Raw genomic sequence first — 16,599 nt, forward strand, 5'->3', positions numbered from 1 at the left:
ATGTAGTTAAAAAATAGAAAAAAAATATTAGCTTCTTTTTGGATTCTGGTTCACTGCTCAGTCTCATATATGAAGGATTTTTAATGTACCTAAAATATTTTAAGTTTTACTGTTCTTTAAAGCTTCATATCTTTTTTTTAGTTATTTTCAAGAAATACAGTTTATTGTCAAACTTTTAGCCAAACCCAGTAGAAGCTACCTTAACTTGAATAGGCAAAGGTTGAAGTAAAAAGCGGTAATTGACCAGTTACAATTACCATCCAATCTGAATCCAGTTATGTTTACTTTCTTTTAACGATTTAAGAGAAAGTACATAAAGGTTGTGAGGTCTCTGAATTTCTCAGCTGAGAGAGAAGAGCCCTGCCAAAGAACTGGCACCGAACAGACCCATCTTCCTATTTCTTGTTTCATGGATTCTGGCTCTAAGACTCAAAGAAATTTGGTTCTAGAATGATCTTATTATTCAATGATCATAGCTTAATTTCATTTTTAAAAAGTTTCAGTCTTATATGAGGAATGTTTGTTAATGTTATCACATGCTTTCTTTTAAATAAAATATTTATATGGCACTTATGTACTAGGCACTGTTCTAAATACTTTAAACATATTAATTCACTTAATCCTTATACTAACCCTTGAGGTAGGTCTCTTATTATTGCCATTTTAGAGATGTGAAAACTGAGGCATAGTGAGATTAACTAGCTTGCCTGAGTCACACAGTTAGTAAGTAGTAAAGACCCATGTAAACCTAGGAATTCTAATTTTAATAAGAAAATATGTGTCAAAAACATGTTCTAGCATATTAGAAAAAGTCATAAACAGCATGCAGACTTCTGGTAGTCAGCTTTTATGTATGTTTATTTTAGGACATACTTTTGATGCTAGAATGGCAAGGTGTTAGTAAAAGTGAAGGACTTTTATATTTTTAGTGTTCAAAATGATTTAAAACTAACTTTATTAGAAAAGTAACAGTGATATAGTTACCTAAAATTATATATAAAATCAAAGTTTATTATCATATATAAACAACAAGGTAACTGGGCATTAGAAAAGAGGGGATGAATTTTGTTGTGAGGTCAGGTGTGTTTTCAAGAATTACCTGCCTCTGTTTTTGTGAAAGTCTAGTTCCAGATCAGTAGTGTTGTCACTACCTAGGAACTTTTCAAAAATTTAAATGATTTCTCCTCTTCGATGGGGGCCTGGTAATCTGTGTTTTAACAAGTCCTCTAGGAGATTCTGATGCATACCCAAGTTTGAGAACCACTAATCTCTCTATCTATCTTTCAACTAGTCAGAAGTGTAGTGTACAATTTAAAAAAAATAAGTTAAAAATAATGCTAGTAGAATAATTTTAATTTTAAATATTCATTTGGAGCTTTTTTTTCCTTTTTCCAATTTAGGTATAGAGTCATTTCTTATGTACTCTGTTCATGAAGGAATCAGGGGAATACCTCTGGAACCAAGTGACAAAATGGATGCATTGATGCCTATATCAGGAACTTCATTTGCTGTTGGAATAGATTTTCATGCAGGTAAATAGCTTTTTATTCATAATTTATATATGATGTTTTTACTTGATTTATTAAACATGATGCAAATATAACCTTTCCCTCTGTACTCTGAGAGTCAAGATGAGGAACAAGAAAGTAAATTGGTAATGAATTTTTAAGCCAAATACAAATTGCTCTAAATATGTTTTCCTGAAAAAAAAATCAAGTAAAAATTTCCTAAAATAAAGCATTTGAGTTGCAAATACCTGAAAATGCCATGATTGACAATCGGTTGCTTCATTTTTATTTCTCTCCTTTCAAAATGACACCTTTACTTTTATTCAATTATAGATATGTATATATATATATATATATATATATATATATATATATATATATATATATAAAATATTTTGTTTGAGAATATACATAAACCATAATCTTATTTAAAATATTTCCAGAATGATTATCTATTCTAACATTGGTAGTAGAATATTAGATCCAAATAACAAGAAAACAATTATAAATTCTGTGACATTTAAATTACTTTTGAAGACGGTATGTATAATTTTGGAGTCAGATTTTATCCTTACCTTCTTGTTTTAGCAAACAGTGAAAAAAAAGCATATTGGACACTAACATTTTCTGTGGCTTACATAAATGTGTGACTGGAAATTGATAGTAGACACTGTCCAATTTATTGAAGTAAACGTGTGTATGTGTGTGTGTGTGCTAATTGCTAAATTCAGAGATAGTATAAGCATTAGATATGCTTTGGCATTTATACTCAGATTTTTTTTTCTACACTTGTGGGTCTAACTTTATAAGAGCAAATTTTTCTACTGCTCATCCAACTAAATCTTATGTTTCCCATATTAATGTTTTAGTTCTGAAGATGTACATGCATGTTTACAGTGTTGTTTTTTTTTTGTAATTGTAAAGACAATTTTATCTAATTCTAAAAAAACAAGTAGTTCTTAGATTTATAATCTTAAAATCCTTAAGCATCAGCATGTGGGATTCTGGCTGTAAGCTTATTTTTTTTCCCTCAGCTCTAACACTTTGTTTAATCATGTGTTAATGAAATTCCTGGCTACCATTTAATGAGTTACTGAGGATCTTTACTTTCCTTAAGTAAATTATTTTGTACCCAATGTTTGGAATCATATAGAGGCACACTTTCTACATTTTTAAAAGGATGTTTCCTAAAAGGAAATTCAGACAAATATAGTATATTTTATTGAGCATTATGTAAATTTTGCTAAGATGACAATGTGATTATTGATCAAACCTTCATTATACTTGGAAGGTTCACTAACCTACCATGCATAATCTACCCAGTCTCTTAATTATAGGCATCTTATTCTTTAGAATTTTAGCATATAGTATTTAGTAAATGCAAAAGTGCAAAATGAAGAAAAGGTGAACTTCTTGAAAAGATGTTATGTACATGTATAATTTTTAGTAAGTACACATAATCCCTTGTTTTTTGTTTTTTTTTTTTTTTTTTTTTAATTTTTTTTCAACGTTTTTTATTTATTTTTGGGACAGAGAGAGACAGAGCATGAACGGGGGAGGGGCAGAGAGAGAGGGAGACACAGAATCAGAAACAGGCTCCAGGCTCCGAGCCATCAGCCCAGAGCCTGACGCGGGGCTCGAACTCACGGACCGCGAGATCGTGACCTGGCTGAAGTCGGACGCTTAACCGACTGCGCCACCCAGGCGCCCCCATAATCCCTTGTTTTAACTGTTACCCTATATTTGATTCTTTTAAAGACTTCATAATGATTTTTGAAAGCATTTAAAACATTTCTATAAGGTAAAATATTGAAACATTTGGTGTAAATGTTCTGATTAGATCACTAGTAAATTTCTTTTTTCTTAAGGGTAGACTGATTATTTGTATAAGTTCGCTCTGAGGCTTTATATTGGCCCTGAAATGGTTAAGTTTCATATAATGTGCCACAACACAGCTAAACAAATATTTTTGTTTGCAGAGAATAGTACTCTCCCTTTTTCTAGATTTCCAATAATTTTTAATATCATAATAAACTTATTTTGCATCAGAGTAGTTTTTCATCAGAGTGTTCTTCATATCATACCTGCCATATTTTTAAATTAAATTTCTAGAAAGAAATCATTTTTAGAAAATCTATTTCTTCTAAATGTAAAAGGATATAGGCATATGGAATAGTCATATAAAATTAAAGTGTTCAAGAATGTATTAAAATCCCTATTGTTAATCAGAAAATAGCAGCGCAAAACTTGCTTTGAAATCTGAGGATTAGACAGACAGACACTCGGGGCAGCAAAACATAGAGTTGGAAGAGGCGAGACTTTTGCAACAGGCAACTAGAATTCTAATTCCAGTTTACCCTCTTACTACTCTGTGAGGTTTGTAAGTTAGTTAATATATCTGAGGCTCAGTTTCTTCAGTTTATGGAGTGTGGGAATATTCAGATTAATGTATACAAATGTTTGACACAGTGCCTGACATATAAGGGAGCTAAGAAGATAGTAGTGATATCTAATAATAGAAAGTAATAAATTGCAGAAGTAAGCATATGTGGTTTATGTGTGTGTAATATATATTTACAAACATTCCCTGGAAGCCATATTTAAACTTCTAATTAGCAATGTTGTTTTTTTTTTTTTTTTTCTGTTCTCTTGACTGATACTATACTTTCTGTCCAGTTATCTGCATAGAATAGTTGTTCCTTAACTTCTAGGGGAAAGAGTATATTAGTAAAATTCCTTAGTAAAGATGAACTCAATAATGATGATAATGAACATTATATAAAGTAGATAAATAAAGCTCAAAAAGTAATACCAGCTCTTTGAAGTCATTCAGTATAAACCTAGGAGGCCAGCAGACAGTGCTTAGATAAGGAACCAAGTAAAGCACTAATATTGATGATGGTAGTGGTGGTATTAAGAGCTTCCAACCACTTCTGCACATACCTTTTATGTTTCCATCTATTTCACAGTCTGATCCTTCACTAATTGTGTTTTAAGAAAATATATTAGGATCAGAGTAAGTGTCAGCAGCTTGATTTACGGTATCATTATAGACAGTATGTAAGCTCTGTGGCTTTGTTGTAGAGTGAAGTTACTCCAGGGAGGAAGGAAACAAAATGATGAATTGCTCCTGAGCAAAGTAGAGAAACCAGTTTTTGGTGCATCAACTTTTTTTTCCCCCACCAACGCTGTTATGTTTTACCTGATTATAAGTTCTTCCACTATTAGTTCTCTTTGCAGATATTCCATATTTTCTTCTTTCATTCATGGCACTCACATCTGTGACATAATCCCTACTTTAGGATCAATCAAAGATAAAGATGACAGAATGGAAGGGCATAGTTGCTCCTTATTCTAAACAACAAAAACAACAAAACAAACAAAAACCTCCCATCATAATAAGTAGATGGTGTGAAGGAGAATCATTTCTTGAGTATAACCATCATAATTTATGTCTTATTATTTTATTACCACAGTTTTACAGAGATAAATCCATTGTTCAAACCTGTACATTTTGTGAGGATTAACATCTGAATCCTGCTGCCTTTGAGTCCTAATGAATTACAGTTTCTGCAGTGAAAGGGTTTCTTTCACCAGAGGAAGCAATTCTGGGTACTATCCACAGAAGAAAGAACACCCTGTGGCTAGATTTAAAATGTTCAAAGCATTTTTTATCACTTCAATGGAAAAGTCCCATTCCACTGAAAAAAAAAAAAATAATAAGCTTTGAAAATCCTTGCCTACTGAGTGATATTCCTCCTGATGAATGAATATTGGATTTGATGCTTTAAAAGATATATTTTAGGGTCTCCTGGGTGGCTTCATTTGGTTGAGTGTCCAACTCTTGATTTCTGCTCAGGTCATGATCCCACAGTTCATGAGATCCAGCCCCGTATCAGTCTGTGTGCTGACAGTGCAGAGCCTGCTTGGGATTCTCTCCCTCCCTCTCTCTCTGCCCCTCCCCCACTCATGCTCGCTCTCTCTCTCTCTCTCTCTCTCTCTCTCTTTCTCTCTCTCGTTCTTTGGCCTCTCTTTCTCTCTCTCAAAATAAATGGAGATACTTTAAAAAAAATTAATATATATTTTAGTTAGGAGAAAAACCTTCAAAACAAAGTCCATTGTTCCAGTTAGTAGTGTGGGGTTCAGTATGTAATGCTCTATTCAGCCTGCCCCTCTCCTGCTTTGAGAGTATTTATCCTTTTTTATAATGAACCCATACTAGGATATTACTTGAAGATAAAGATTATTTATCTGAAAATTTCAATCTTCTATTATTTTTTTCATCTTTTATATCTGTTCAACTTTTTGTCATCCAACTCAATATTAACACATGTTGGTTATGATCTAGTAGGTGTGAAACATCACAGCTAAGTTGCTGTAGAGGATAAAGATAAACAAGGAATAGCTTCTAAGTTAATACACATATGGATTATCTGTAGGGTTTTTTGTTTGTTTATTTTGTCTTTCAAGAGAGCATCAAAAGAATATTATTTGGATATCATTGCTCGGCACTCCCTATGGAGAATATTTTAATGTTTTTTTTACACCATGACATAGTGATGTAGCTATTAAGACAAAAGACACTGAAGGGACATGTCCTTATAACTTCTATTAAAACCCATGGAATGTATAACATGAAGAATAATCCCTGATCTGAACTGTAGATCCTAATATAAACTATGGATATTCCAATTTAGGTTTATCAGCTGTAGCAAATGTACCACTCCAAATGAGATGCTGACAGTTGGGGAGGCTGTGTATGTATTAAAGGAGAAAGCACGTGGGAGCTCTCCACTCAATTTGTCTGTGAATCTAAAACTGTTCTAACAAGTCTATTTGAAAATTTAAGTGAAGGAAACTATATGACAAAATACCATTGCCACATTTACACATTTGAGTGTCAACTACTTACATGAAATAATCTCTCTGTAATCGTTCCACAACATTTGGATATATCTTTGACCGTTAGAACAAGAAGGAACATTTGCTACCAGGTTGTAGCATTCCCTCAGGTTACAGATAAGGAAACTGGAACCCAGAGAGATCAAGAGGTTGTACGGTATGGAGGATCCTATTTCCAGTTCTTTACACTACGCCAGCCTGCACTTGTAACCAGTGAAACAAAATTTTGTTTAGACATTGTTGGCATTACTTGATAAACTTCATTGCACTTCTGCAAATTTGTGCCTGTAGAAGATTATATTTTATTTTGGTCATATGCTGAATCATTGAATCATGTGACCTTAAACCCATTTAATAATTGAAGCAGGTGACACTCAAGTGAGAGTCTCTTTTTCTTTCCCTGGAAGCTTAGAAAACAACTATTTACAAATTTTTTTTTTTTTAGTAACCATTTTGTCACCAACCAAGCCACAGAAGAATTTATAGAAAGAATTCTTTTTATGTCACTAACAGCAATAGCTTAAGAAATATAATACTGTTGCTTTGGGACATTTTTTCAATTTTATGAAAACCATTTCTGTGGCTACAAAGTGAATTTTTAGGACTGGTTCATTTCTTCTTGTTCTTGTGACAGTGAACCAATACTACTTTGTGTTGTCATTTCGAACTTGCTTCAAGACTGTATTTTCAAATCATGTGAAAGGTGTGTATGTATTTGTAGATGTTAAAGTCTGGTATATCTTTCAAGAGGGAAAGGAGTAACTACCACAAGAAAACAAAAACTTTTCAACACTGCCCGGGAGACGAATAACATAAACATACATAGAATAAGGAACTATAGGTTAAACAAATTATTGTGTATATCTCACAAATCATTTTTGGATAATTTCTAAACTCAAAATGTAAACAAACAAACAGCTTTCTTAGGCATCTGAATTATTCAATAGGTTACTGAAAACCAAAAGCCCAGAAGATGTACAATGATTGCTTGCTAAGATTAAGGCTTTCATCAACTTTCGTCTTACTGAGAGAATGGCTCAGGCAGTTAGCACTCCTCATGAAAGTAAAACCTGTCAACACCAGCTTCAGACTAATTCATGCAAAGCACATCCATTCTGTATTTTGGTACCTCTCTTTTTCCCTCTCCTGAGTTAGTATATGCTGCTATATTTCTTTTTAGTGGCTAAGGATTCTTTTCAGCAAAGCTACACTCATATTTGATAGTCTAATATATTTCTGTACTCTTTTCCTTATCAACACTGAGTTAGCATGAAACCTATCCTCAAAAGGCCCTACTACACTAATTCACAGTAAATTATTAATAGCTGCTAAGAGATTTACAAGTTATCTTTCTAAGTGTGTTTGGGCAAAGCACAGTATTTTAACCCATACCATAAATACAACTAAAGCACCACTAAAAATTGTGAAGAAAGTATTTTTATAGATAGGTCAGTCTTCTGGAGGTTTTCCAAATTACCCTGTCCTCTGACTTGTAGACAATAGATTGCCACCTGTTTATTCCCAGAAGCTCAGTCCTGGATATGGTAACAGGTCAAGTGATAATGTAGAGGTCTCCTTTAGCTTAGGTACACTGATACCATTAGTGCTGTTAATGAAATGTGACCTTAAAAAAGTGTTTTAACCTTGAAAAAGTGTTTTCCCCCATTTTAAGAAAACCAATAATATATTAGTCTATTTTTCTTTTTGACACCCTTTCTTTTAAAAAAAATAAAAGAGGTATGCTTCAGCTTCTAAGATTATTGATCATTAGTTTTTAATCAAGTAGACAATTTTCTAGTTAATAGAGAAAAATGGAAGTTATTTAATTGATTCTGGACTGGTCATAAACAGTGGATCTTGAATTCCTTTTTATCATTTTGCTTTTTTCTTCTCCAGGGACAATAAGCAGCAAGTGTAGTAAGTGGATTCTTTGGGGACTTTAGAAGAATAAAGAACTAATTATTTCCATGAATTCCTTACTACTTTTAGAACAAGGACTTGGCTGAAGTAGAAAGGCTAGAAATAGGGCTCCTGGGTGGCTCAGTTGGTTGAGAGTTGACTTTGGCTCAGGTCATGATGTCACAGCTCACCTCGTGAGTTCCAGCCCTACATTGGTCTCTGTGCTGACAACTCAGAGCCTGGAGCCTACTTTGGATTCTGTGTCTCCCTTTCCTCTGCCCCTTCCCTGCTTATGCTCGCTCTCTCTCTCTCTCTCTCTCAAAAATAAATAAACATTAAAAAGAAAATTTTAAGAAGAAAGGCTAGAAATAAAATTAATCACCCAAACAGAGTTAGAAGTAGGAAGTTTGGAAGAGAAAAAAGATGAAAATAACATCAAAGAACCTCAATATTTATTGAACACTTACTATATTATAGGAATGTTGTTGGGAAACTTTTTGTATTTATGCCATTTAATTAATCAGAATAATCTGTTGAGGCAGGTGGAATGTTCATTGTAACAGTGAAGAAAGTGGGTTTGGGAATAAAATATGGATGCAGAAGAGAGTTGGTTACTTTGAGATGCTCAAATGAAATTCTGCAATCAGGATTTGCATTTGAGTTTTTGCCCTTAGTTTGACATAAATAATGAATCAAATAACGAGTAGTTAAGTAACCAACATTGGATCCCTAATAATTTCATAATGAGAATTTTAGTCCTATTGCAGTGATGATTGGTAAAGAGATTTCACAGTATCAGGGCTTGGTATTTGGGGGGAATGATGATAATATGGTCACCAAGTATAGGATAGCCCCTGCTAAACTTAGGGACAGAAGACGAATAGTACAGCCTCATCTGAGAGGTCAGTGAGGGAAATGATGATGATCATTATTTAAAGGGAAAGGGGAAGAAAAAAGAATGTCCCCTATATTTGTATTATTTATTGCTACATAACAAACTACCAAAATTTAGCAACTTGAGGCAATAAACATTTATTATCTCATAGCTTCTATAGGTCAGCTTATAAGGTTGCAATCAAGATGTTGGCCAGAGACATGCTCTCATCAGGCGGCTCAACCAGGGAGAATTTGCTTCCAAGTTCATGTGGGTGTTGGCAGGGTTCAGTTCCTTGTGAGCTGTTTGACAGAGGTCACAGTTCCTCACTGAATACTGACCTCAGTTTCTTGTTACGTGGGCCTAGGATAGGAAACTTCACAACGTGATTGCCAGCTTCCCTTTGGGCTAGTGAACAATACAGTGAGAAATGGCACACACGAGGTGAAAGCTAAACCTTTTGTAACCTAATGGCAGAAGTGTTATCTCATCATGTTTGGTACATTCTATTTATTAGGACCTAGCATCTAGGTACATCCCACACTCAAAGGGAAAGCATGAAAGAAGAGACTCAATTATAGGTGTTGGGAATCACTGGTTTCTTCATTAGTATTACTGATGTTTTATCCCTACTATCACCACACATTATTGTCTAAGAGACAAATTTTGACGGTTGGTTCAGGCTATCAATGATATCACTGTGTAGGTAGCATCTGTGTTATGACTTAAATACTTTAACAAAAGCCAACAACTTCCTCCACTACCCCCCTCTTTTACACTTTTGTTTTGACCAGTGTCTAGAAAAGTCTTCATTTAATAGTAACTTACACTAAATCTTCTCCTGACAACTCTCTGGCACAAAAGCTCTTTAAGAAAAGCTCTTTCAAGAAAATTCTTATAGCTATATAGGATTGCCTGGGGGATATAAAGGTGTGTAACATGAACAGAATTGTTAGTGTAGTTACTTTCTTTTTTGTTACCAATACAGACTGAGTGTTGACTGATGTTAACTACCCTTAGAATGGGTTCTAGCATTGCATCAAGTGTCCCTTTCCAGAGATTTGTGGCCAGAAAGGGAACTCTGAAGTAGTTAGTTGGCAACAATCACCAGTTCTTTATGCCTACCATGGTGCACAAGAGGAATTATGCAAATCTAAGGATGGCATGTTATCTTCCATCATTTGCTATGAGTAAAACATTCTGTCAGTGAATTCATCTGGGACTACGTTGAAAAACAAAATAAAGTTGATTGCTTTATCCTAGAAGATTATTTATTTATTTATTTATTTATTTATTTACTTACTTACTTACTTATTTTTACTAGGGACTGAATGAGAGGAGCTAGATGTAAATTAAGTAGGAAAAAATTCAGATGGAACCACAAATGGAAATTGGTTGTAAGTGTATTAAGCACTAGAATAGATTATTTAAGTGTTATAAATCTCTGGCTCTAGAGCATTTTAGAGTTAAGACAAACAAACAACTTCTTCTGAATAATGATTTCTCTTGGTTTCTTCCAGCTTTTTCACTATTCAACTTCCAATATTAACAACTTCAACAGTAATAACCTATAGGCTGGTTTTAAAAAAAATACATCTATTTTCTTAGTCAGCAGTCACTAAAACCTATGTGAACAAAATCAGAATTAGGCTTGCATAGTGTAAGCATAGAAAGTAGACTGTACTATAGAATCTGTTCTTTTCTTCAAGAGAAAACCAAATGTTGACAGGGAGATTCCATTTTTGTTGCTGCTTTCTTCACAGTTAATATACTAAAAAGGATTGATGATTTCATAGTATTTCAAGGTTCTAACTATATAAGAAAAGTTTTTTTTGAAAATTCTGAATAAAAGGATGCAAAAATTTTATTTTGTCACCTATAATATATTATTCTGATTAGTAGGGATAAGAGCTAAGTTCTAATGATCATTCTTATTTGCAACCATATTTAAATTGTGATGATAGATTTGTGGGGTTTTTTTCCATTCATTGTTCTCCATTAATAGTATTTTAGTGGCAAAATAACTGATATTTTGATCTCACTTAGCTCAGATTGAAATTTATAGTTACAATACAGGACACCAGTGAGTATAGTTGCATACTCAATTATTTTCAGTGTTCATGTGAAATCCTGCTAACTCAAAATAGTGATGATTGAATGAAAAGTGGACAGCTCAACCAATGAATGTTATTAAAATATGTTTGAGGAGCAATAGTCATTAGTTCAGGAAACACTCATGATGACAGATATCAATTTATAATTAAATAAGTACTTTCATTTATTTAAAAATTCTTTATTAAAATCATACATTATAGGAAATTTAGAAAATTAGGAAATATGAAATAAAATTGTAACAAAAATCATACTACTACTATTAAACAGACAGCAAGTATTAATATCTTGGTGTGTTAATCTTTTTATCATTTTATTTTATTTTTTCATCATTATAGGTGTACTCTTTAATCTTCATCTCCTATTTCTCCCATTCCCCCATCCACCTCCTCTCTGGTAACCATCAATATGTTCTCTATAGTTAGGAATCTGTTTCTTGGTTTCTCTCTCTCTCTTTTTCCTTTGCTCATTTGTTTTGTTTCTTAAATTCGATGTGTAAGTGAGATCATATTGTGACATACTGATATTTGTGCTGTTTTTTTAAATACAAATCTTATCATTGATAAGATTTTGTTTTGCTCCTTTTATTTACCATTTTAACATGAACAGTTTGCTATGTTATGATTAACAATCTGTGAATACTGCTTTTAACAGGAGTATATTATTATATCATGTAGATTACATTCGTTTTGACTTTTCCAATAATTTTGGACATTTTGATTATTTTCAAGTTTGGACTGTAAATCTTTTTTCAACATTTGTGCTAATTCCTCAATCTCAAATTTCCTTTTTTTTAAACAAGTTTTTACAGACATAATTTACATACCATAGAATCCATGTGTTGAAAAAATAACAAGTCATTGATTTTATCATAGTGTTGTGCAACGATCACCAATATATAATTTTAGAACTTCAACCAAGGGAAACTTCATACTCATTAGTAATTCTCATATCTCTTCCAACTCATAAATCTTAAGGGAAAAAGCACTAATTTACTTTCTGTCTCCCTATGTTTGCCTATCCCAGGCATTTCATACAAATGGAATCACATGATATGTGGTCCTTTGTGATTGAATTCTTTCTCTTATCATAATGTTCATCCATATTGTAGCATATATCAGTACTTCATTACTCTTTTCTTTTGCCAAATTATATTTGATTGTATGGATATATGAGCTTTTATTATCCATTCATCAGTTGATGAACATTTGAGTTGTTTCTACTTTTTTTAACTATTGCAAATAAAGCTGCCAGGAACATTCAAGTTCAAGTTTTGGTGTGGATATTTGTTTTCATTTTGCTTAGGTATATATATACCTACCAATGAACTTGATAGTTTGCCAGATGACTGTTCAAATGTCTGTATGCACTGGAAATCTGAAGCAGACATTGTATTTCTTCTAGTAGGCTTGCATATGGACTGGCCTTTCTTACATCTTATAGAATGGTGATGATTGTACATAATGTTAATTGCCAATACATGCACAACTCCTTGATTCTACTTAGAAATATTTTTTTGTAAATTCAAAATTATTCTCAGCCTCATCCATTCATGATTAAAAACATCTCTGAGATAAAAGTAGATAACCTATTATGGGCTGAATTGTGTCCCCCAAAATTTATATGTTGAAGTCCTAATATTTAGCATTTCAGAATGTGACTAAATTTGGAGATAGGACCAAAAGAGGCAATTAAGGGAAAATAAGGTCATATGGTTAGGACTTAATCCAATATAAATCATGTCCTTATAAAAAGAGGAAATTGGGACACTGAGAAAAGAACCTATGCAGACAAAGGGAGAAGACAGCCATCTACAAGCCAAAGGGAGAGACCCCAGAATGAAATCAACCCTGTTGACACCTCAGTCTCAGACTTCCAGCCTCCAGAACTTTGAGAAAATAAATTACTGAAAAGCCTTCAGATCTGTTGCATTTGCTATGGCAACCCTAACAAACTAATACAATATTTAAATACATTATACAACAAATGACTACTAAAGCCATTTAAAGTGTCTATTTTATTGGAGAGAGCATTTGGCAATCATTATAGGAAATTCAGTATCTGGAATTAATGATTTGTTCAAGCTGAAAAGTGTAAATTTAATCCCATGTACCTTTTCCAAGGGAGGTAGATAGAAATGGGAATACCCTTTTCTACACCTAACTTATGAATTTATTATCCCACACAGAACCTAATCTTTGTCCTTATTTCAGCTTTTTGTGATTTGACTCCAGCTGCTTGTGTTTCATTATACCTATTCTGTAATTTTTCTGCCTCTTTTCAGAGCCCGCGTTCTGCCTTTTTTTCAGAGCCCATATTTATTTCAGCTAGTTATTTCATTAATGAACTGTACATCTTTGCACTCTGTGCTCTTCTGACATTCTTGCTTTACAAATTCTCAAATCCCTGGAAAGCCTACAATCTTTCTCCATCCCTACCCCCTATGCTGGCTACATTTTATATGTCACTTTAAATCTTTAACCCATCCTGTAATCTCATTCTCAGAAGGTATCTTTGGATCTTAGTTTATTGAGAGTACTAGGCCAGTGTCATAAACTCTAATGACTACAGGGGCCAGGAAAGTTTCCTGTGTGAATAGTTACGGAGAGAGGGAGGCCTAGTGGGGATTGACTGTGACAGACAATACTGCAAATGACCTAGCTGGGACAGATGCTACTTAACTACATATCATTTCTGTGATGCAGTATTTGCAGCCTGAGTTGCTAGTTTTTGTTTTGTTTTGTTTTGTTTTGTTTTGTTTTCCTAAGAGGAGCACATAGCAGTATAGAAGATAATAGTGTAGACCAATAAAACATATTTATTTGTGACCAGTTTGAACTTTTTGAGAAAGGCCAATAGGCACGATACTTTCTCTCATCCATATTTAAACACACTTACGTCTTGGTGTGCATGAGGTTGATTGGGGAAAGTGTCGTGATAATAAAGGGGATTGAGACTGATGATATTGAGTTGGAATGTGTTATAGGGCTGACCCCTGAGAAGGAAATAGTGGAGGAAGGTTGGATAGGATAAGTCTCAGACTGCAGTGCAATTCTAAGAAATTTTTAGCAAGGCTGATTGGGAATTCTTGAGCCAAAGTTACCATTTCAAGGAGTTGTGAATTTCATAGTAGTGTGTCTGCCTAAGTATGCATGTCATACTCAGTCATCATCTGGGAACCTTGTTGGAAGTGGGGCCTTGGTGTCATTGATGGAGTCAGTCAATTATCACCCCATAGTCAGAGATTTGAGGAGTGCATGTTCATGACTGCCAAAGACCATCCCTTGTGCCACACAGGGTGTGTCTACACAGGCTTGGGAAATTACTCTGTAGTTCCTTTAGTTCCTCTTCTTGTGGGGACATTTAGAAGAGGGAGGTAAGTGGGACTAATAGACCTTAGAGCTGTAGTTTATCTCAGGCCACGATTGATAATCATTTTCTTCCTCTTCCACTGTCCATTGTAATTGCCCATCATTCATTTACTTTTTTAAATCTTTTTGATGTTTATGTTTTATTTTCGAGAGAAAGAGAGAAACAGAGCACAAGCATTGGAGGGGCAGAAAGAGGGGGAGACACAGAATCTGAAGCAGGCTCCAGGCTCTGAGCTGTCAGCACAGAGCCCAACACAGGGCTCCAACTCATGAACCATGAGATCATGACTTGAGCTGAAGTCAGATGCTTAACCAATTGAGCCACCCAGGCACCCCTGTAATTGCTCATCATTCTTAACTATTTCTAAGGGGTCTGAATCCTTGATAACCCTTCTCAGACTTGGGTTGCTGCATGTGTCTTTTCACAGGGAATATGAGAAGGATCTTAAGTGGACTACTCAAGTACCATACATATCCTTCTCTGGCCAAATTAGGTGAAAGTAGCCCTACCTCCTCATCCTGCTCAGGGTCAGTCATGTATGCCAGCATGGTGACTCCTCTTTTAATCTGCTGATTACTAGACACAAGAAATGCAAAGTTTCTTGTTAAGGGCCATAGCTTGTAGTTCAGTGGGACCCTTGCTTATGGCTTTTGGCAAAAGTGCATCTTCTTTGGCAACCAGAAAGTCCAAAGCTACAGTGTCCAAAGTTGCAGGGAAGAGAAGTACAGAGTCCTCCAATGGGTCACTGAGAGTGAATTGAAGGTGAGGACTCTGCTGTTTTCATTTTTTTAGTCCCTAGAGCTGTGAATTGCTCTGTTGGTAATACAGAACCATATACAGGTCTCTAATTGAATGAATATACTGTATCCTCAGGATGGCACCCTGAGAGTATTGCTTCTAAGCTGATGCTTCAACTGTGTCTTTAGAAGGTTGTTCTAGCATTCCATGAGATCCCATCTGCTTTTGATGGTGTGGTATGATTTAACCAGTGGATCCCATGGTCATGTGCCCACTCTTATATCTCCTTCACTGTGAATTGAATCTGGGCAGAATCCAGATTATGTGAATTTATGCCATTTATGCCTGTGGATCAGGGATTCCATAAACCTTTGTATAGTGGTGTTGGCTGAGGGCCTGCAGCAAGAAAGGAAAGACAATACCTAGAATGGGCCTATGTCGTTATGAGAATGAACCACTGATCCTTCCAGTTTAGAAAGTGCCTGATGTAGTTGAATTAACACCAAGTGATCAGTTGATGTTCTTGAGAAATGGTATCATATCATGGGTTCATTGTTATTTTCTATTGCTGATAGATTGGATGTTCGGACACAAAATTAGCTAGATTGGCCTTGGTTAAGTGGTAATCCATATCATTGAAACTTCATTTCTGCCACCATGAACTCTTTGTTCATGTACCCAGTTCTGGACTGGCTGATGATGAAGCTGGAGAAAGTTAACAGACCAAGGCATTTTGCTTGTCAGTACTTCTTTTGTGGTAGGTGCTTTCTTGTGAGCATTAAGATGAGATTCAAAAATCTTTGCACTTTGTGCTCACTCCTGTATATCAATCCACATGTCCCCACTCTAAATCTACTGATCTTTAATGTTCCAATTATTTTCTTTCCAGTCCCATGACCAGATGGCCTGGCCACTGGCCACTGCCTCAGAATCTATATACATGGGTACCTTAGGCTACTTCTTTCACACTAAGTGAATAATTTGGTGTACTGCTCACAACTCTGACCATATGGAAGATTTCTTCCCTCTCTACTCACTTTAAGGGCTACTCCTGAAACTGCAATTCACTTTTAGCTTGTATCCATATATTGAACTGAATGATCCATAAAACAAACTTAGTGTTTTGTTTTCTTTTCCCTTCTTCTTCTTGTCTTGATTGGAATCTCTACATAAACATAGGTATGAAGACAACTC

The 16,599-nt window shown here is 34.6% G+C and overlaps 1 protein-coding gene across 3 annotated transcripts in view; it reads left to right on the plus strand.

The window, feature by feature from the left end:
• The window catches only part of LRP1B (LDL receptor related protein 1B), a 1,899,539-nt gene that overhangs the window by 1,376,830 nt on the left and 506,110 nt on the right, over window positions 1–16,599 (plus strand). For all 3 annotated transcript variants that reach the window (XM_078451331.2, XM_078451332.2, XM_078451333.2), the window contains exon 35: window positions 1,401–1,532. In XM_078451331.2, the coding sequence (XP_078307457.2) occupies window positions 1,401–1,532 (132 nt within the window). The remainder of the gene's footprint in view (window positions 1–1,400; window positions 1,533–16,599) is intronic.

Source organism: Panthera onca, chromosome C1 (genome assembly GCF_046562875.1).
Source record: "Panthera onca isolate mPanOnc1 chromosome C1, mPanOnc1 haplotype 2, whole genome shotgun sequence".
In the NCBI taxonomy this organism is placed as follows: Eukaryota; Metazoa; Chordata; class Mammalia; order Carnivora; family Felidae; genus Panthera; species Panthera onca.